At 43.5% G+C, this 22,759-nt stretch overlaps 1 protein-coding gene across 1 annotated transcript in view; it reads right to left on the reverse strand.

Moving 5' to 3' along the window:
• LOC120021979 (dolichyl-diphosphooligosaccharide--protein glycosyltransferase subunit STT3B) overlaps positions 1–22,759 on the reverse strand; it is an 88,908-nt gene that overhangs the window by 28,767 nt on the left and 37,382 nt on the right. Inside the window, exons 2-3 of the mRNA XM_038965783.1 lie at positions 7,185–7,293; positions 2,232–2,519 (exon numbers count right to left, since the gene is read on the reverse strand). Of these exons, the coding sequence (XP_038821711.1) occupies positions 2,232–2,519; positions 7,185–7,293 (397 nt within the window). The remainder of the gene's footprint in view (positions 1–2,231; positions 2,520–7,184; positions 7,294–22,759) is intronic.

Here is a 22,759-nt window from a genome sequence, read left to right on the forward strand (position 1 = left end):
TAGTTCGATATGTTCGTACTTAACGGGTCAAGTGTCGAGTTGAACGACGTCCACTGACTGATAGATTGAAAGAGAAACAAGTTCAGGCACAACGCACAACTGGACAAACGTACGCTGACAGACGCACACAAGGTCCTTTCTACAGTCACTGTCCCGCAGTGCTCGCCATGGCTGACTAACATGTGAAGCGTGGTGGGCGAGAGCCCGCGTCACGTTTACCTGCTTGAATGCCGGTGTGTCCTTGGGCTTGGGTTGAAAAGGAGGACAAAGCCGGGAGGAGGAAAAATAAATCTACCTGAGCGCTGTTCAGTTTTACTCCTGAAAAAAAGAAATAGGATGCCTTAGTGTGGAGCGGTCCTGGCGATTATCAGCTTGGCTGGCATCTAAGCCCCTCGAGACAAGTGAAATGAATACCGGGGAGCTGATGGGGAGCCTGGCGCCCCCTGCCAAGGTCACCTTTGATTTGTCCATTTTACAATGCACTTCAATTTCATCTAGCCATGTGAATACATTGCATGCACCTGCCTCAAGTCATCAGGAAGCATAATGTACAAAATGTGGGAAGGAGTAGAGCAGTGCGTGCGAGCCTGAGACACTAATGCGATTGAAAGGAGGAGACACACTGGTGGCATAAAGTGTGGGGAAATGTCTGTTTATTTTGCCACGAATCCTACTTCTACAGCATATGGTCCATTTCCACTGTATTGTAAGCCATTGCGCGCATAGATAATACTTCCACCATGTCTATGTTAGCTTATCCAATGTCTGGTCAGAGCTGTCATTCTGCTAGGCCCATCAGGGCAGTTTGTAGCATTAACAGAAAAAAGGGTCACTGTTCAATTCATCGAACTGTTCAAGTGTGGTAAATAAGAAACCCGTTTCACCTCCAACCGGAGATATTTTTGATTAGTCGATTTTTAAAAGGTCACCAGCAGCGACTGAAACATACAAAGCAGCACACAATGTCCCAGACAGTCAGCAGACTGAGCGAAGTTTATGATTTAGTCAGTGTATCAATCATTTAACCACACCAAAGCAGCTATTAGAGCATTACAGTGCATTCGGAAAGTATTCAGACGGAAGCCACTCTTCAGTAAAAGGCACTTGGAGTTTGCAAAAAGGCACCTAAAGGACTATGAGAAACAAGAGTGAACTCTTTGGCCTGAATACCAAAGAGTCTGCAGGAAACCTGGCACCATTCCTAAGGTGAAGCATGGTGGTGGCAGCATCATGCTGTGGGATATTCTTCAGCGGCAGGGACTGGGAGACTAGTCAGGATCGAGGGAAAGACAAACGGAGCAAAGTACAAAGAGATCCTTGATGAAAACCTGCTCCAGAGCTCTCAGGACCTTAGACTGGGGTGAAGGTTCCCCTTCCAACAGGACAACGACCCTAAGCACACAGCCAAGACAACACAGGAGTGGCTTCAGGACAAGTCTCAACGTCCTTAAGCGGCCCAGCCAGAGCCCAGACTTGAACCCGATCGAACATCTCTGGAGAGACCTGAAAATAGCTGTGCAGCGATGCTCCCCATCCAACCTGACAGAGCTTGAGAGGTTCTGCAGAGAAGAATGTGAGAAACTCCCCAAATACAGGTGTGCCAAGCTTGTATCGTCATACCTAAGAAGAATTGAGGCTGTAATCGCTGCTAAAGGTGCTTCAACAAAGTACTGAGTAAAGGGTCTGAATACTTGGGTAAATGTGAGATTACTGTTTAACATTTTTTTTTAATACATTTGCAAAAATTTATAAAAACCTGTTTTTGCTTTGTCATTATGGGGTATTGTATGTAGATTGATGAGGGGGGGAAAACTACTTAATTTAAGAATAAGGCTGTAACGTAACAAAATGTGGAAAAAGTCAAGGGGTCTGAATACTTTCCGAATGCACCGTAGATATTAGAACATTAAGGACTGCAAATCTCTTCAAAAAGTACATGTCCCTCCCTTCAACAGGGCATGAGTATACGATCGGTAAACACACTGAAAAATAACATCCAACTGGTACTTCAGAGTGTTACAGCGTCAATAGTCGGTTGAAAAGACGTAGTCTGGTCCTGGACTAAAAAGCTATTTTGATGGAGATTCCCCATTGAGCTTGATTTTTAGTCCAGGACTAGGCTTAATCTGTGTCTGGGAAACCACCCCTAAAATGTTGTGTTAAAACATCAAATACAGGACCTTAAAAGGATATTTAAATAATAAAGTTCTGACTGGAAGGGGCAGGCTTACCCATAGGTAGTAGGTGAACTGCAGGGCGAAGATGGCGATGCCCTCGTTGTCGAAGGAGCCGGCCACAGAGCGGGAGATGTACCCGGGCACGATGGCGATAAAGCAGGCAGCCAGAAGCCCCGCCCCCTGGTTCCACAGCTCCCGCGTCAGCAGGAAGGTGGAGATGGACGTCAGGCCGCTGAAGACCGGCGCCAGGAAGACGCAGACGTCCCTGATGTGCACCGTCAAGTGCAGCAGGTTCAGCACGTAGTGGATAAGGCCTGCGGTGACCATCAAACCTGGATATACCTGGAGAGAGAAAAGAGATGAGCTAGAGGGAGTGGAATGGGAACATGTATGGCACCGTCATGCAAATGGATGGGGATACCAGTCTTATCCTGGATATAAAATGCTGACTGCCTTTTAAATTAACCCTAACGTACTGTAACTTTATCCACTGAGCAGTTCGTCGGAACTCCACAGGTCAGGCAGGAGAGTGATACATCAAGAAAGGGACGGCTTGCTGTGTCCACTTGCTTGACATACCACAAGAGTGAGTCAAGTTAATTGAATCTGCTCTGGATTTACACTTGTGGAAACCCAAGTAAGGCGATATTCTCCACCGAAATACTGACTAATTGCCTAATTCAAGGCTGAGGCCTCAAACAGCCAAACCTTAAGACTCGGTCTATAATACATGACACTGGTCCTAATTAGGCTTGTGGGGGGCTGTGTTTCAGTGTGAGTGATGCCTTGAGGTATGCTATGCCATGCCAGGCAGAGGAGCCCAGGGTACTTTGGCAAGTCTCTGCCTGCAGTGATTCTCATTTCCAAATAGCTAGTCATAGCCTAGGAGGTCTAAACTATCAAACAGGGTCTTATTGCACCTCTCTCCCAAATCATCCAACCCAGTCGCCCTGTCAGGAGTGAGCCTAGCAACTGCTGAAATAATCACTGTTTGTTTGCCCCCAGAACAGATGCTCGGCTCTCTGTAGTCTGTATTACCCCCATATTCCTTTGAATTTGTGCCCTTCAGCTTGAAAATGTACCCGGTCCATTTCTTTACAGTAACAAAGGGCGGTTTATTGGCTTGGCAGAGCCCTATTGTTAAAGAGTGTCACATTTCTTCAGCCCGCAAATCTTATCTACGACTCTGGAGGGGGGAGCGGCTGGCCGATGTCCCCCTTGAGTGGGAGAGAAAAGAGGGATCTGCAGAGACGCAGTCAGTGTCACATTAACTGGTATCTGCTCGTCCGTCGACTAAAGGCGTGACCATTCGCGTTAGCATGCACAATGAACGAGGGCTGTCAGACTCATCTGCAGCAGTTTGAATACAGAGAGGGGAGAGAAGGAGAGCTAATGGCGGGGCGGGATAAAGGAGGAAGGATGCAGGGGTGGGCTGCGGCACACTGCTTTAGGTCCCTGTTCGGAGATGGGAGAGGTGCTAGTATGCAGACTAGCAACAAAGGGTTTTGGGGAATACCACTCTGAAGAAATGGCAGAGTGACACCGTTCAGGTGTTAAAGTAATGCCTGAAAAAAAGTCAGGCAACTCTTGGGTGTACTTCACAATCTGCATGGGATGGATTGCATTTGATACAGTCAAGCTGCACTTCAAGAGGTACAGGAAAAGGAGGACTGAGCACGCCCCCATTCTCATTGGCGGGGCTGTAGTGGAGCAGGTTGAGAGCTTCAAGTTCCTTGGTGTCCACATCAATGGTCCAAACACACCATGACAGTCGTGAAGAGGGCACGACAAAGCCTATTCCCCCTCAGGAAACTAAAAAGATTTGGCATGGGTCCTGAGATCCTCAAAAGGTTCTACAGCTGCAACATCGAGAGCATCCTGACTGGTTGCATCACTGCCTGGTATGGCAACTGCTCGGCCTCTGACCGCAAGGCACTACAGAGGGTAGTGCGTACGGCCCAGTACATCACTGGGGCTAAGTTGCCTGCCATCCAGGACCTCTACACCAGGCGGTGTCAGAGGAAGGCCCTAAAAATTGTCAGACCCCAGCTAGCCCAGTCATAGACTGTTCTCTCTACTACCGCATGGCAAGCGGTACCGGAGTGCCAAGGGTAGGACAAAAAGGCTTCTGAACAGTGTTTACCCCCAAGCCATAAGAATCCTGAACAGGTCATCAAATGGCTACCCGGACTATTTGCATTGTGCGTCCCCCCCCACCCCTCTTTTACGCTGCTGCTACTCTGTTTATCATACATGCATAGTCACTAACTATACATTCATGTACATACTACCTCAATTGGTAGGCTACTTTTATAGCCTCGCTACTGTTATTTTTCACTGTCTTTTTACTGTTGTTTTATTTCTTTACTTACTCATTGTTCACCTAATACCCGTTTTGCACTGTTGGTTAGAGCCTGTAAGTAAGCATTTCGCTGTAAGGTGTCTACACCTGTTGTATTCGGCGCACGTGACAAATAAACGTTGATTTGATCATTAGATTTGCTGCGGCGGTCATGGAATATTGTCCGTCGGTTGTCACGCAAATTACTTCCGGTCTCAAGGTAATTGACCGTTGCTAAACGTGTTTGTTAATTATCTCCAGGCCTCCGTGCATACACGCCGCATACAGATGTTCCAAAGGCGCACATTTACGCAAGCCTAATAAATCCATGTAAATATACACCATCACAACGAATCCATGATTTATTTTAGGCAGCTCCAAAGAAAACATGATATGAAGAAAATGTATTTCAGAACAGAATGTGTTGGCCTACCGTATGTTATCTGGCTACGCACAATGCCATAGGTTATAGCATAGCTCATTTCACAGACAACATACACTGAGGGCACAACACATTAGGACCACCTTCCTAATATTGAGTTGCACCCCCTTTTGCTCTCAGAAAATCCTCAATTTGTCGTGGCATGGACTCTACAAGGAGTAGTGTTCCACGGGGATTTTGGCCCATGTTGACTCTAATGCTTCCCACAGTTGTGTCAAATTGGCTGGATGTCCTTTGGGTGGTGGACCATTCTTGATACATACGGGGAAACTGTTGAGCGTGAAAAACCCATCTGCGTTGCAGTTCTTGACACACTCAAACCGGTGCGCCTGGCACCTACTACCAAACCCCGTTCAAAGGCACTTTCGTCTTTTCCATCCACCCTCTGAATGGCACACGCACACAATCCATGTCTCAGAGCTTAAAAACCGGTCTCCACCCCTTCAGCCACACGGATCGAAGAGGGTTTAACAGGTGACATCAATAAGGGATCATAGCTTTGACCTGGATTCACCTGGTCAGCCTATGTCATGGAAATGGTTGCGAGACAGTGCATGCTCATAAGTCCCGTGCCATTATTTTATATTATACGAGTTTATAGGAAGAAGAATATCATTTAACTTTAGCTGAATAAAATGGGATGGATATTTTTCCCCATTCTGAAGTGTACATGAGGTGCATTTTTTTTTTTTTTTTTTTTTTTTTTTTTTTTAATGGTATTTTAACAAGGCAAGAACATTCTTATTTACAATGACGGCCTACCCCCGGCCAACGCTGGGCCAATTGTATGCACAATTGATTAGGACTCATCGGCCACGTGGAATTTGAACGCGGTCATGAGCGACATTAATACGGCCACTGCAACAGCCCTAGTTAGTCATGCATTGTGTAGGACTGCATTCCCTCCACTCTGTTGACTGTCAGAGAGTACGAGCTCATTTGCTTTCACACTACAGTATTCCCACAACTGGTGTGATTTCTGAGAAGGACTTCATGGAAGCACTGTTTTCAGAACAGGTGATTTGTAACATTCCCGAAGGCTGCCTGACAAAATTCAAAGGCCCTTCATACCTCGTAGACTGCGTGTAAGTACCATCAGGACAGCCGAGGGAAACACTTCTCACCTTCATAGTGCAATCGTGTGTCGGGGGAGAAAAACAGAGCTTATTGAGCCAGGTAGCCGACATGCAGCAAAAACAAGTTAACAGCGGCAGAGTTATCTGTCAGAGGTATTGAACCTGGATCTACAGCCAGTTTGCATGAATTTGCATGTTGCTGGGCATTTGCATTTTGTGTACCCAGCGTCAGACCCACCTGTGGTTTAAACCCTGCTGCACTCTCAGCGCTGACCGTGACCGGTAACCTGGCGCGCTGAGCACCAGTATGGTCCATTGCCTACACATAGACCTGTTATCCGCAGGTTAGGATGTTCGGATCCCTTGTGCAGGATGACAATCCATTGCTACTAAACAGCAACACCTGCCATTGCTACTAGCCTATATTCCATAGCTGCAATATCTGCTGCTGCTAAAACGACTGACAGTAGTACTGAGTGCTGACATGTCTGGCTGTCTTAACTGCTCGGCGCTCGTCTCCCACCACCCTGAAGTAAATACACTGTACACAGCAGGGAACAAAAGAGAGAAACTTCAGCTGCCAACCTAGGTGGAGAAAGTGACGGAGGTAACAGAGGGAGCCATTTCGAAAGGTATGCACTACCAAGGCTGGCGAAAACCGTCGCCCCATTAGCTACTGTGCTCACAGTTCAGAGAGACATGCCGGGAGCTGGGGAGGAAGAGCGGGGTCGTATTTTATTCACAGTGCTCAGTGCACATTTTACAGGTCCGCCCAAAAATACGAGGCTCCGCCGAAGGAGGAGAATGGAAGATACTACCTGCTGGCTCTGCAGGCTTTAACTCACGGTGGAAAAGGTTGCGATTTCCCAACATCTGCTCTTGTTGGTAAACAGTCATGGGGAATCCGCCAAGTTAACACAGCTCACTGGTTGCTTCCGGAGTGTGACTAAGACCAAAGAGTCCTGGGGGAGGCTTATGAAAAGGTACGGTCATGGTGCTTCCTCAGCTAACCCCCCCCCCCCCCCCCACTACAACCACACAGGGAGTCTAGGCCTATATTTATTTATATGTAATGTGTTCATCCAACACGCTCGTTTTTCATTGGGATGACTTAAGCTTGATCACAGAAGGGAACGTGTTAAACTTACTGTGCCCCCCACGATCCTCCCCAAGGGGTACCACGACCTCTCGTCGAACCAGTTGAGGAACTCGTAAAACCCATTTGTGGTCAGATGATGTGTCGACCTGTAGTTGAACCTGTGGGAAGATGGAGAAGATGGCTTTGTTTGGTACAAGGCAAAAATAAACAGTGGCACACAAAAGCAGATAGCTAATACAAATATCTTGTTAAGATATTGTTGAATGTGCAAACAAATATTATTTGGAAAGAATAGCCTTTTTTTTTTGTAGAATCAGTAAATAATAAGGCGGCCAGTGTTGCTGCACATGCTTTGTATCATTTGAGAGAGTTGGCTTCCCTTCAGCAATGGAGCCAATAAGACTCGGATCAACTGCAAGTTCAATCACATTCATAATTCTGCACTCTCACAAAGCCTCACTTCTAACAATGTCCCAGCCAGCACAGGTTGACCAAAAAAATGGTGTCTTCAAGAAATAATCAATTGGCTAAATTAACTTCACTAGGGTAGGGGGCAGCATTCGTAATTTTGGATGAAAAACGTGCTCAAATTAAACTGCCTGCTACTCAGCCATAAAAGCTAGAATATGCATATAATTAGTAGATTTGGATAGAAAATACTCTGAAGTTTCTAAAACTGTTTGAATGATGTCTGAGTATAACAGAACTCATATGGCAGGCAAAAACCTAAGAAAAAATCCAACCAGGAAGTGGGAAATCTGAGGTTTGTAGGTTTTCAAGTCATTGCCTATCGAATATACAGTGTCTATGGGGTCATATTGCACTTCCTACGGCTTCCACTAGATGTCAACAGTCTTTAGAACCTTGTTTGATGCTTCTACTGTGAAGGAGGGGGGAATGGGTGCTGAATGAGTCAGTGGCATGAGCTGACCACGCGCGTTCACATGAGAGTTAGCTTGCGCTCCATTGCATTTCTACAGACAAAGGAATTCTCCGGTTGGAACATTATTGAAGATTTATGATAAAAACATCCTAAGATTGATTCTATACTTCGTTTGACATGTTTCTACGAATTGTAATATGACTTTGTCTGAACTTTTGCCTGGACTTGCCCGCGCCTCGTGAGTTTGGATTGTGAACTAAACGCGCGAACAAAAAGGAGGTATTAGGACATAAATTATGGACTTTATCGAACAAATCAAACATTTGTGGAACTGGGATTCCTGGGAGTGCATTCTGATGAAGATCAAAGGTAAGTGAATATTTATAATGCTATTTCTGGCTTCTGTTGACTCCACAACATGGCGGATATCTGTATGGCTTGGTTTTGTGTCTGAGCGCTGTACTCAGATTATTGCATGGTGTGCTTTTTCCGTAAAGTTTTTTTGAAATCTGACACAGCGGTTGCATTAAGGAGAAGTGGATCTAAAATTCCATGCATAACAGTTGTACCTTTTAGCAATGTTTATTATGAGTATTACTGTAAATTGATGTGGCTCTCTGCAAAATCACCGGTTGTTTTGGAACTACTGAACATAACGCGCCAATGTAAACAGATTTTTGGATATAAATATGAACTTTATCGAACAAAACATACATGTATTGTGTAACATGAAGTCCTATGAGTGTCATCTGATGAAGATCAAAGGTTAGTGATTCATTTTCTCTCTATTTCTGCTTTTTGTGACTCCCCTCTTTGGCTGGAAAAATGGCACATACCCTAGTGAGGTTAATGCAACCGAAGATATTTAACGGGTTGGACTGCTATCAAGCCACAAACACTAAGAAAAGCAGACACTAGGAAGACAACTGCCAGAGAAAAAGCAACCATTAAGTACAATTCACGGGCACATTATCTCCTCGCCTCATTCCGTGCGGGTCCTCTGTAGAATGCCCATATATGCGTAGGCCTGCGTGTTAACACATCCTTGGAAAAAGAGTCTACTGCAAGTTTGAAAGACAATTACCAACTTCATCTGACAATACGGAGACATCCCAAACTTCCAACCCGAACAGAGTCCGCTTGGTTTGCGCGACGTCGCCGCTCTGAAAACGGCAAGCTTTCATTTCATTCTCTCGAAAGATTGTGAAACGTCTGCCAGAAGCCACTGTAAACGCTTTGCATACAGATTCACAAGTGGTTGCTTGCTTTGCTTAGATTCCACGCTAGGCCGTGAGTTCGATTAAGATCTCAAATCTTCATATGGCTCAGCGCGAGGCAGTGAAAAAAAACTAAGAAAGTTTATATGTAGGGGGCAGTTGACGTAACCAGAGTAATATAACACACTTCATGAGAGTTGTGTAATCAATGTGATGCACCTGTGGCTCTGAAATAAGGACATCCATCCTTGGGACAGACCACGTTTGTCTGCAGAAACCATCCCGACGCTGGTATGTCAGCAACCCCTAAGGACAATAGCAGCATCCTTCCCTCATACTTTGGCTTCATAGCAGATGATTCAAGAGATTCGAGCCAGCCAGCACACTGTCACTGAGCTGCTGGGAGACAAGCAGCTCACACACACACACACACACACACACACACACACACACACACACACACACACACACACACACACACACACACACACACACACACACACACACACACACACACACACACACACACACACACACACACACATCCCAAAATGGGTGGCAAGCTCATTACTCACTGCATGGTGCTTTTTCTTCTACACAACTCACCCGAAGGACTCGTATGTGCAGGTGGGGAAAGGGGATGGCCAAAAATCCTTCGATGAAAAGTGTTTTGGGGGACAAATTCTAGTCAATGACGGTCTTTTCTAGGCTTACGTTATTTTATATCGGCGGGTACACACGGGAGATTTCAAGTTCTGGCGCTTTTAAAAGGATTTCTGGTATCGAGGAAGTAGGCTTTGAACAGTGACAAAAGCCAGCGAGGAACAAAGAATTAAAGGATGTAAACAAACACTTGCACACGTCTGGTGCACTTACTGTTGCAGTTCACGTTCAAGTAGAATACGACACATGCTTTCGTTATGGCTCATTCATTATTCACTGACTGACACGTCTAGAGGAGACCAAGCTACTGTTGAGCACAAAATGCGCACACACACACACACCTTATATTGCAGTGCACATGATGAGCACAGACAAGCTGGCTCTTCCACGGAGATGGAACTAGGACGGTGTATCCCTGTGGCTCCTCATGCAGTCAGATCACATTATTTTAGAACCTGAGACTGGACACTTTCACAAGTTTGAGCATGAGCCAGCAACACCAGTGTTTCTTTCAAACTCTGGAGCATGGAGAGACGAGAAAGGTATAAGAGGTGCCCAGCACTTACTGCCACAACCTAACCTCTCATACCCTACACAGGGAAGCTATTGTTCGCCAACTGTCAAAGCAGAGGCGGAAATAAAGAGAACCGCAGAAAGCACTTGTAAAAAATATTTTAAGAAACTTCACCCGCTGTCTCAACATTTTCCAATGATCTCATGGACAGCAGAGCAGAGTGTTTTATCCTTGCACTTGTCACTTTGATGGGGCGGATAATGTGGCCTGCCAAGTGCATTAGCAATTTAATGCATAACTGCCTAGTCGGTCCCAGCCGACAGAACATCACTGCACCATCAAGTAGTGAGCAGGTGAGCTTCAAGCGACAAACCCCTGCCGTTTAAATCACGTCTGGCCTCGGAAGCATGGAAATGAACTAAATGTGGCTTTACGTGTCAACTCTGGAGCAAATTTCACTGCGAAATGCAAATTATTCACAGCATCTTATACATTTGAAATTGGTTGGGGATGCCCTCAGGCATCACAACTAATTTCGATCATGTCCGTTACAGATATGAGTTCTCCATTGTTACAAAGCCCTCATTCAGTGCATTAAAAAAAAAGGGATTCCTTTGTGGTTTATGGGCCGGTAACGTCTTGCACCTTGGTAACCACATAATCAAATGCATCATTGGTTTTCCTGCCCTGCTCCTGCTGTTTGGATAAATGTCCAAATGGACTTTTGTCCCGGAGTGCACTTTCCACCTTGACTAAGCCTAATTGCCCGCTGTCTTCACACTATGGATAGATTACCTGTAAGTGTTAGAGTTCAGGGAATTAACCACGCAGCGGTACCAAATATTAAGCTGGGGCTGCCTGAAACACAACAGCTCAATGTTTAACACGGGCGTTTGGTGATTTCGTAGAATTTGCACACAAAAGCCCACACAAGTCGCAAACAAACCAAGAACGCACAGGTTGGGAGCAGACCCATCTGCAGAGCGGTGACCTTTTCAAAAAGCCAGTCACAATAAGTAGCATACATTTGGTTCTGCCTTTGACTTCGGTAAAAGCAAGTAAAAAAAATTCCCAACTGCCCGACTTTACACAGCTATAGCATGTCTTATTGCCATTTCAGATTTTTTTTTAAATTGGAAAAGTATTGCGAATAAATGCCAAATGAAGTCTATGGGGCCCAACTAGCAACAAATCCATACTGGAGTCGCGACTCCTGCCTAAGAGTGAAACTCCTTCAAAAGCAGGTATGGGAGAGAACAAATGCAAGTGTCAACTCTAGAAGAGGAGAGGTTAGGAGTAATATTCTGAGTTGCCACCTAAATGAAACATTTGAATAACAGGATTACAAATACATACACCAGAACTAGCTTGATAATGGTCACTTATGGGATGTTCCAGTTGAATTACTTGGAGATGAAGCATTACAGCAGGCTTTAGGAGACCCATGGGAGATTAAGGACCGTCAGCCAAGGCTCTACCAAGACCCAGTCTTGGCTACTTTCCATACGACTCAATGGCACTCGGGGGGAGGACCCACCCACTAGGCAGGACTGTGCAAACACAGCCTATTCCCCTTCTCACCGCATGCTCATATGTGACTTATGTACCAAAATTTGAATTTTTATTTTTTTTACGTTGGATAAAAGTAGAGACTCGAACTACAAAATGGTATATCAGACACTGCAGTTGAAAAAGAAAATGGGAAGTAATTCTGCTTTGAAAGTTGAAAAACTTTCAACACATACTGAGCAGCTCACGTTATAGACAGAAGCATGCTACATGGCAGACCAATCCAAACTCATCGCCACATGTCCATCCATTATGTCAGCCAATCATGGCTAGTGGGAAGGTCCCTCTCTTTTTCCATGGCTAAACCAACTAGGCTCGTCATTTAAAAATTGTCTTCGTATTTAAGGATGGAATACAAGGTAGTTAAGGCACATGAAAGTTCACATGTTCCAGAAGGCACAAAAAATGCATTTTTATTTTTTTAAATTATGTTTACGTTCAAATGGCTCTCCTGTGAAGTAGTGACGTGCGACATACGCCTAGTTTCCTGAAACAAGTCACATATGGCGGAAAAGAGTGACACTGGTTTACTATAATACTGCAGTGTCCAACAGAGACAGAAGCTGGACGAGAAGACGTTTTGGCGAATGGGCTGTATTCCTATTCACGTGACACGGTTAAATTACTGAGCGATCCGTCAAGTAATTGCATTTTGTGGATGTTTGATGGCAATATTGTGCAAATGCTACAGGAAATTTGTTGATCATTCTAGATTTAAATGTTAGCTGTAATTACTTGCTCACCAGTATACAGGCTTCATGAGGTTCTGTCACCGCTGATTTAGTGGTGTTTGCATGAACAAGAGCGGGAAAGAAAAACTATATGCTCATAAGATCAGTATGTGATGAATACCAAATTGAGCTAATGATTCCGCCAAGTCAACCATTTCGGGGATTACGGAATGAGCAATAAAAAAAAAATCTGCATAATTTCAGTGTGTAAACACTTGCTGAAACAGCAAAGAACTTGTATCTGATCATGCGCATGGCTTCCAGAGACAAACCAGCATCCGCGGAACGTCGTTAAATCATAACACCATGAAAAATCTGTCAAATTATGAACAAAACTAATTAATGTCTAACTCAAAATGTCACAATTTTTTACTTTTCAAAACAAGCCAGCTGGCTGTAGTTGTTGGGAAACAATAACAGATGGCTTCTGCTCTAGTTCCTAGGTGGGGCATACTGCCATCATGTCAATAAGCAAGGATCTTAGCAACTGTCAAGTCAAATCAACACATGAAAAATGACAAGCTATGTAAAGCCATCTGCAGAGCACAGACACAATTATGATATCCATATTGATAGTTCATGGGCAAGGTGGGAAATTAACTTTTTGGTCTACCAGCCACTGTGACAGGCAGATTTTAAATCTACTCTATTCATAACATGTTTGTGACCTGCTTCTTTTAACCAAATGGATTTGGTTAAAAGCGCCTGCCCTGCCACAAAATGCTGAGTGAAAGGGCTTATTTATGATTATAGTTTAGGGCTCTACGCTGCGCGCCTAAGTAGAAATGTAGAAGCACACAAATACATCTAGGTGAACAATGACTAAAAAGTTTGTTAATAAACGTTTTTTCAGGAGTGATCCATGCTCAATCAAGCACAATCATTACGTGAGATGTTCAGTTGGCCCTTTAAGGGATGGGCCATTACACTGACCCTCACTTGTCTGATTATTATTATTTTTATTTATTTTTATCTCAGACTGCAATGTCTTCGTAGTCAAGAAACACGAGGACAAAGTCACACTTTAGTTGCGTTTCGACCAACTTCTGTGAGCTTTGGATATAAAAAAATTAATCAGTTTTTAAAAAGTTACCAATTGCTCTGTGTGACCACCCGGCAACGTGGCTGGTGAAAAATGCATTCCTATCCGTGAATGACAAAGTCTATCTGCATTTGGCGGGTGTTAATTTCCAACCCTGTTCATGGGAACAACGGAATTAAAGCCATTTGAAACGGCATTGAAACATTTCTGAATCCCAACTGTCAAGTTTGCCAAAATCGTTAGTGCTTCTAAAATTGTCTTTTGAATGGAGCTCCCGCAATACCATATTTTCAAGAGCTGTTCAATAGCATATAGCCTAGTTCTGCTATGTTTGGGCCTAGCCTGGGGAGAGAAGACTAAAAATCGGTCTGGTTTATTTGCTCGGCTTATTTGCTCCAGAGCAAATAAAACAGTATTCCTGTAAAAGGACACTAGGGCAAAGTCTGATAAAAGCCTTCCCTGGATTCTTATTGCTGTAGCCCCAAGGCAAGTAACGAAAGTAATGGACATGTAAGACTGTCTTAAAAAGGAAAGGTTTGAAACTAATTATAAACTGAGTGTTTCAAGCCTTGAATGCCGATTGGCTGACACCCGTGGTATACGGCCATGGCTATGACAATTAATTTTTACTGCTCTAATTACCTTGGTAACCAGTTTATAATAACAATAAGGCACCTTGGGGGTTTGAGGCATATGGCCAATATACCACAGCTAAGGGATGTGTCCAGGCACTCCGCGTTGCGTCGTGCTTATGAACAGTCCTTAGCCGTGGTATATTGGCCATATACCACACCCTCTCGGGCCTTATTGCGGTTCACCGTAAAGGCTACACTTGTTGTATTTGGCTCAATTAGATATGCATGGTTTTGCTTTCTGGCGCTCAGCAGAAACAGAACTTTGAGCTCAGTCATGGACGATGCACACATGGAACAGTTTAACAGCAGCCTGGCCCAATGAGACACAGATTGAGCGGGTCAGAGTGTTCGCCAAGCATGTTCAGGACCTCCGGAGGTCAGCCGCAGTTCTAAAACAAAAGAAAACGCATAGCCTTACAAGAGTTTCAGAACGTCGCTCAGCAAGTCCCTGCACTGCATGACCAAACTTTAAAACAAGTGTGTACGCGGCTTCTGAAAAATAAAAATGGTTGTTTAGCCTCATGGTACAGGCATCAATGGCTGGCGGTGGAGCATGCAGAGCGGGCAAATTCTATTTAAAAAATAAAAAAATAAAAACATTTCACACTCGATAGATTGCAGTTTTAGAAACAAAACAAAAACGAGCTCATGAATAAAGCCGTTGCCAAATGTGTTGTGGCCCTTCCTTTGAGAGGGTGAAGCAGAGTGACGTGAGCAGCCAGTCCCTCTCAAATGAGGCCAGCTCATCTAGACTCTTTCCTGACACTCAATGAAACCAGAAATCAATCACAGGGACACATCAAGGAGCTTGGGCACCAACAAACTCATAGCTCATTTGAAAGTAGCCAAACACTGATCAAGGAACCACATTGACCAAACACTAAGGACACGGCTACATACAATAAATTGGTACAAGTTTGTGAATGCGAGGCATTCCTGAAACAAAGCCATACTCTTAGGAACCAGAGGACAGTTTGGAAGCAATTCTAAATCCCTGATCTCAAAAGTCCCCATAAGAACAGTCATTCCCGAGAAATTGCACTGAGCCAGTCTAAGAAAACAAGTCGTCATTTTCACAGAGGTATTTTTATTACAGATGCGCAATATCAGGGTAGAAGCAGTCAGTAGCATGCTCTGCGATAGAAACAACTTTACCGCCCGCCATTTTGATTATTACAATGTTTGACCTATGCTTTATGCAGATTGCCTCCAATTAAATGTTTTTCAAAAATTTTTGTCACATTTTATAATTTAGTAACAAAGGACTATCAATAAAAGCCTTCCTGGCAAACCTCCCCCTAGACTTCAAGGGGCAGTTTTGAAATTAGCATGAAATGGGGAATGACGAAAACTAGATTCATCCATTTGAGATGAAAGTAAGCCCTTGTGAACAATGAATGACAGAGACTAAAAAAATGTCAATTAATTCCACTCCTCAGCATTTAAGTCAGTGGGAAAAGGTTGTCTGAGATATTAAGTCAGTCTATAAAAACATGCAAAATGACATATGCGATTGTTTCACTTTAACCTGCTTATGCATGCAGACCTGTTAGCACAGAATTTATTTACACTCAACAAAAATATAAACGCAATGTAAAGTGTTGGTCCCATGAGCTGAAATTGTCCACACACACAAAAAGCCTATTTTTCTAAAATGTCAGACCCAAATGTGTTTACATTCCTGTTAGTGAGCATGTCTCTTTTGCCAAGATAATACATCCGCCTGACAGGAGTGGCATATCAAGAAGCTGATTAAACAGCATGATCATTACACAGGTGCACCTTGTGCTGGAGACAAAGGCCACTAAAATGTGCAGTTGTCACACAACACAATGCGTGCAATTGGCATGCTGACTGCAGGAATGTCCACCAGAGCTGTTGTAAGACAATTGAAAGAATTTCTCTACCATAAGCTGCCTCCAACGTTGTTTTAGAGAATTTGGTAGTATGTCTAACCGGCCTCACAACCGCAGACCACATGTAACCTTGCCAGCCCAGGAACTCCACATCTGGCTTCGCACAACTGAAGAATATCTGCACAAACTGTCAGAAACCGTTTCAGGGAAGCTCATCTGCATGCTCGTTGTCCTCACCAGGGTCGTGACCTGACTGCAGTTTGGCGACGTAACTGACTTCCGTAGGCAAATGTTCACTTTCGATGGCCACTGGCATGCTGGAGAAGTGTGCTCTTCACAGCGGAATACCAGTTTCAACTGTAACAGGCAAATGGCAGAGCGGACAACGAAAAACAAATGCATCTTATCAATGGCTTTTTGAGTCATTGTCGTGTCATTCATCCGCCGCCATGTCCTCATGTTTCAGCATGTCGGCCCATGTCGCATGGATCTGTACACAATTCCTGGAAGCTGAAAATATCCCAGTTAATCTATGGCTTGCATACTCAAAATAAATGTTTGGGGTGCTCTGGATCGACGTGTACGACAGCATGTTTCAGTTACCGCCAATATCCAGCAACTTCGCAGAGCCATTGAACAGGAGTGGGACACCTTTTCACGGGCCACAATCAACAGCCTGAACTCTATGTGAAGGAGATGTGTCACGCTGCATGAGGCAAATGGTGGTCACACCAGATAGACTGGTTTTCTAATCCACGCACCTACCATTGTTTTAAAGGCATCTGTGACCAACAGATGTATATCTGTCTTCCCAGTCATGTGAAATCCATAGATTAGGACCTAATTAATGTAAATTGACTGATTTCCGTATATGAACTGTAATTCAGTAATAGTTTTATAGTTTTGTTCAGTCTTCAAATAACCACTACAGGGAAGCTATAATCCAACTTTACCAACCTATAAACAATGACTGTAGAGGCAGAGATGGAGTTCAACAAGATGATTGCAGGATTCTGTCTAGGTTAAAAAGGTCAAAGCAAACTGCTATGCTCCTTTCTTATTTAAGACTTCCAGCTTTAAGAGCAGGCTTCTTCTCACAGTGGAGCTGCAGAACTAGACCGATCAAGTAGAGCTTAGCCTCCACCTCCCCAGAGTCTCCCCATCTAAGCGGATGTGACATTTGAACAAAGCAGGGGAAAGTAAACAGAGAAGCCTCCCCGTGGATAGTAAACAATCAAATAGAAAAACACCTACAGCACTCTGCTGAAGGAGCCAGTGAACAAACACAACCAAGCTGAGAAGGAACATTTCCAGTTTGGCACAGGAACCCTTCCCCATAACAAAATAAAAGCTTGAGTCGGCAGTCAAATCCTCCAACTTAAAGCGGCTTCTTTTGAGGAGCACACCAGAGGCATTCTTGCCTCAGAGGAGCTGAGCTGTCTCCCAGAAGAGAGGGAGTGTTAGACTTATGGGGGCAGAAAGGAAACAAATATTGGTTATGGGTGTTTATGACAACAATCTGTGGGGGAACATGAGAATGGCGGTACAGCAACAGCACTGCAGACAAACACACCACGCTTGGCCAGTGAAACGGAGCTGGGGTTTTAAAACTCACTACGCCTAATTATTCAAAAAAAAATAGGCTTTTTACACATCACAACACCCTGCCAAATACTATATAAAATCCTAAAAGACAAACTGAGCCCATAATACCAAACCTAGAGGCGCCTTATTAAAATGCAGATTTGACGACCGTCTGCAAACAGTGAAGTGCACAGTGGGGAAGCATCGATGTCAAGCCATTGGATATTTTGAGAGTTCGTGCGCTGACCATGATGAGAAGCTGCATGGGGCCCCTCGCCATCTCATAGCTTTTGCATGACTTAACTGTTCATCCCTACAACTCCCCTTTCAATATTATACTGCTCCACGGGTAGCCAGATCCATCTGGATGAAAGGATCATCTATAAGATTACGTTAAAAGGAGGATCATATCAACTGCTACCTGCTTACAGGCTGTTGCTGAAGCGACATCTTGGAAGCTATGTCAGTGTATGACCCCGCGTGTTAGATGATGAATTGAGCTGTTTGCACCACACAAAAGCGATCATAAGAGCCTGTTTTGTGGCGCGCAAAGGAGAAAATAGATGCGACGCCTAACCAAGACATCCAGAGGGGAGAGAAAGAAAGAAATGTGACTCTGGATGATAACATGTTTGTTTCCAACACTAGGGCTGTTTTCCTAAAGAAGTTCAAATCCCCTTTGGGTTTTGTTTCCACGCCACAATACTAAGGAGCGTCGCAATACTGGTACTGTCCCAGCCCTAAAGTGAATGCTCAGAGAAGTGGCGCAATTACTTTGACAAAAAGCGTCCTGTCATAACTGCTCGGTAATCAACGGGAGATATCAAAACAGTAAGGACAACGTCAGTGGTAATTACAATCATATGTAATCACCATCATATTTAAAATCAACATGTTTAATACCCATTGACGCCACTCAATGAATAGGCAAACAACATCTCTGTGATTTGGATCAAACTTCCAGTCTTCCTCCTCGTTATCCAATTGGGGGGGGTAGACAGCCTGCTCATGAGGACTTCATATCTCCCCCACTCTTCTGGTTCAACCACCCAAAACACAATTATGCATGAAATTCCTTCTCGCTCAGTCGTCCCCTGATGTGGCAGTTTATCATAACTTGACTTCAGTGGGAGGTCAACCGTTGGACTCTGAGGGGGTGCTCTCGGGTCTGAAGGTGCAAGTGAGCAGAAAAGGCCCTGAGCTTTCCGAGTACGCTGGTAAAGCTTGGAGCTGCAATTATTTCCCCCCCAGACAAAGCATCACTATCATACCGCCGTACAGCAGAATGACTAGCCGACCCCAGGAGTCACTGAGACCGATAGCAAAGACAGTCTAAGACACGCACGCCTCATTGGCTCAAACGTCAACCAGGCGACGGCGCTCAATAAAGCCCCCGCCAAGACGGTACACACTTCACAGCGAGCAGAGTACGCGCTCCCTGGTAAGCTCGCTAAAATCAGAGACAGTAAAGCTACCATTGAAACAAGCTATCCTTGGCCCAAAGAGACCACATCCGGATGAGCGGAGCGCCACAAATTCGACAATCCTGGGGTCAGAGAATTTACTGCCAGGGCCCCGGTAATTACACCGTCTCTGTACACCCTCAACCCTTCATCATTATTTCCAAACACACAGCTGCTACTACATATCCTATAGCTGTGAGATGAATTGGCAAATGGAGGGGGGTGTCGCCACTCTGCTGAAAGGAGATGATTCATCCTTCCGAAGGAAGACTCTGCAGGCATAAATCCCCATCTTTCCTGGCCTCAGCACCCTGTGACTGTATATCTCTGAATGAGTCAGGCAGGGCACGGGCCATCTGTGGGGCTCAAATCTCTCCCTGCGCCAATGTGCATACTAATAACGAGGCTAAGAAAACAATTAAGATGACAAGGTAGTCCAGGGGGACTGGAAAGAGCAAAATATCAAATCTAAGATATTTCAGTTCTGTCAAGAAATGTGCAAACTTCAAATACTGAGAAGTTTGAAGCATTTTTTGTTGCTTAACTAGCATGATTAAACTTAAGAGGAAAGTATGAGAGCTGATCCGCCCTCAGAGGCCTGGCAAAGACTCCAGACGCCAGACTGAGTTCAATGTAATGGAGTCATTAAGACTTAACAAGGATCTTGAATATGAATACGAGGAAATTAAAATGTATGGTTGAAAATAAATTGCACAGAATGAATCAAGTGGACCATAACTTTTAATGGGGCGTGACATCCAAGTGGGCAAACCAGCACAGTCAGGCGCTGACTTCCAAACACTAACATCAGTACAAACCAACGCAAACCTTTTTAATATCACACTCAAATTCAATTACATGATTTGCCATGTTAAACTCAATAATCTCCGTAGGGTACCTATTTGGGCTGACCCCATTTAGTCAATCCGTTGATGCACCATCTAATTACATACTGTGCTTGTAAAGTGATGTTATTTGATCATTGGAAAATTGTTGTTACTCACAAAGCCGAGACGCATATTTAGAATGTTGCTCCACTGTCAGTATGCATCTCTCCCTTTACTCTGTGTGCAGAGGGGGGGGAAGCGGGAATAAGAGCCAACAGCAAAACAGGGAAGATATTTTCATTGCAGGAAGCAAGTTAATACACAATACTGTTGACCAAATAATGGTTTTAGAAAAAAACTAAAATTAGCAGACAACGTTGTGCAGCCTAATCTCTGAAATTACCGCCAATCAAAATTGCTTCGTAAGAGGGCAATGTCGGTGTAATTTTTGGTTTATGGTCCCAGCTCTAGTTAATGTAAAAGAACTGTGTGATGCCAAATTAACATAGTAGTCACGACAATTAATTTTTTTCCCAATATATATATATAAAAAAAAAAAAAGTGATATCTGGTTAAAGATAGTTTTGACATCCGTTCAAGTACTCAGGCACATCCCTGCCTTAAAGGGTATTTTATTAAAACGCATAGGGTGTCTACAGTACCAGTCAAAAGTTCATTTTTACCATTTTCTATATTGTACAATAGTAAAGACATGAAACTATTAAATAACATATGGAATCATGTAGTAACCAAAAAAAGTGTTAACTTCTAGTTCCTCCCAAACCCGGATCCGGGAGCACCCCCATCAGTAAAAAAGCTGACTAGCATAGCCTAGCATAGCGTCACAAGTAAATACTAGCATCTAAATATCATTAAATCACAAGTCCAAGACACCAGATGAAAGATACACATCTTGTGAATCCAGCCATCATTTCTGATTTGTAAAATGTTTTACAGGGAAGACACAATATGTAAATCTATTAGCTAACCACGTTAGCAAAAGACACCACTTTCTTACTCCACCATTTTTTTACTCCATCAGTAGCTATCACAAATTCGACCAAATAAAGATAAATAGCCACTAACCAAGAAACAACTTCATCAGATGACAGTCTGATAACATATTTATTGTATAGCATATGTTTTGTTAGAAAAATGTGCATATTTCAGGTATAAATCATAGTTTACCATTGCAGCCACCATCACAACTCTCACCAAAGCGACTAGAATAACTACAGAGAGCAACGTGAATTAGCTAATTACTCATCATAAAACATTTCTTAAAAATACACAGCGTACAGCAGATGAAAGACACAGCTCTTGTGAATCCAGCCAATATTTCAGATTTCTTAAGTGTTTTACAGCGAAAACACAATATAGCATTATATTAGCTTACCACAATAGCCAGAAACACAAGCCATTTACCAGCAGCAAAAGATAGCGATCGTAACAAACCAGCAAAAGATATCATTTTTGACTAACCTTGATAAGCTTCATCAGATGACAGTCCTATAACATCAGGTTATACATACACTTATGTTTTGTTCGAAAATGTGCATATTTAGAGCTGAAATCAGTGGTTATACATTGTGCTAACATAGCATCTTTTTCCCACAACGTCCGGATATTTTTCTGACTCACATATTCTGACCAAATAACTATTCATAAACATTACTAAAAAATACATGTTGTATAGGAAATGATAGATACACTAGTTCTTAATGCAATCGCCGTGTTAGAATTCTAAAAATAACTTCATTACGACATGCAGTTTACGTTATGGCGAGAGCGTGCCCAAAATCTGGGCGCAAACTACTAGTTCACATGTTCGACAGATATATGAAATAGCATCATAAAATGGGTCCTACTTTTGATGATCTTCCATCAGAATGTTGTACAAGGGGTCCTTTGTCCAGAACAATCGTTGTTTGGATTTAGAATGTCCTCTTCTCCAGTCAATTAGTACGGAAAGCTAGCAAAGTGGCGCGAAGCTCTCCTTCCTGAACATACGCAGACAAAGCAACACGCCTAACGTCCCGAAAGAATTTCAATAATCTAATAAAACTATATTGAAAAAACATACTTTACGATGATATTGTCACATGTATCAAATAAAATCAAAGCCGGAGATATTAGTCGTCTATAACGACAGCTTTACAGAAGGCAATACCAGGTCACTTCTCGCGTGTTCCAGAAAACAGGAAATTGGGGTCACGTCATGCCAAGAGCTTTTATTCGACCTCAGATCATGTTATACCCTCCATTTCTTCTCTCACTGCCTGGTGACATCTAGTGGAAGGCGTATGAAGTGCATGTATACTAATAAATATCAAGCATATTTATAGGCAGGCCCTAGAACAGAGCATCGATTTCAGATTTTCCACTTCCTGTCAGGAAGTTTGCTGCAAAATGAGTTCTGTTTTACTCACAGATATAATTCAAACGGTTTTAGAAACTAGAGAGTGTTTTCTATCCAATAGTAATATGCATATTGTACGAGCAAGAATTGAGTACGAGGCCGTTTGAAATGGGCACCTTTTATCCAGGCTACTCAATACTGCCCCTGCAGCCCAAAGAGGTTAAGCTTTATTTTGATGTATTACACTTGTGATTTTATGAAAGTTAGTTAGAATTTTGCGC

Source organism: Salvelinus namaycush, chromosome 27 (assembly GCF_016432855.1).
Source record: "Salvelinus namaycush isolate Seneca chromosome 27, SaNama_1.0, whole genome shotgun sequence".
Taxonomy (NCBI): domain Eukaryota; kingdom Metazoa; phylum Chordata; class Actinopteri; order Salmoniformes; family Salmonidae; genus Salvelinus; species Salvelinus namaycush.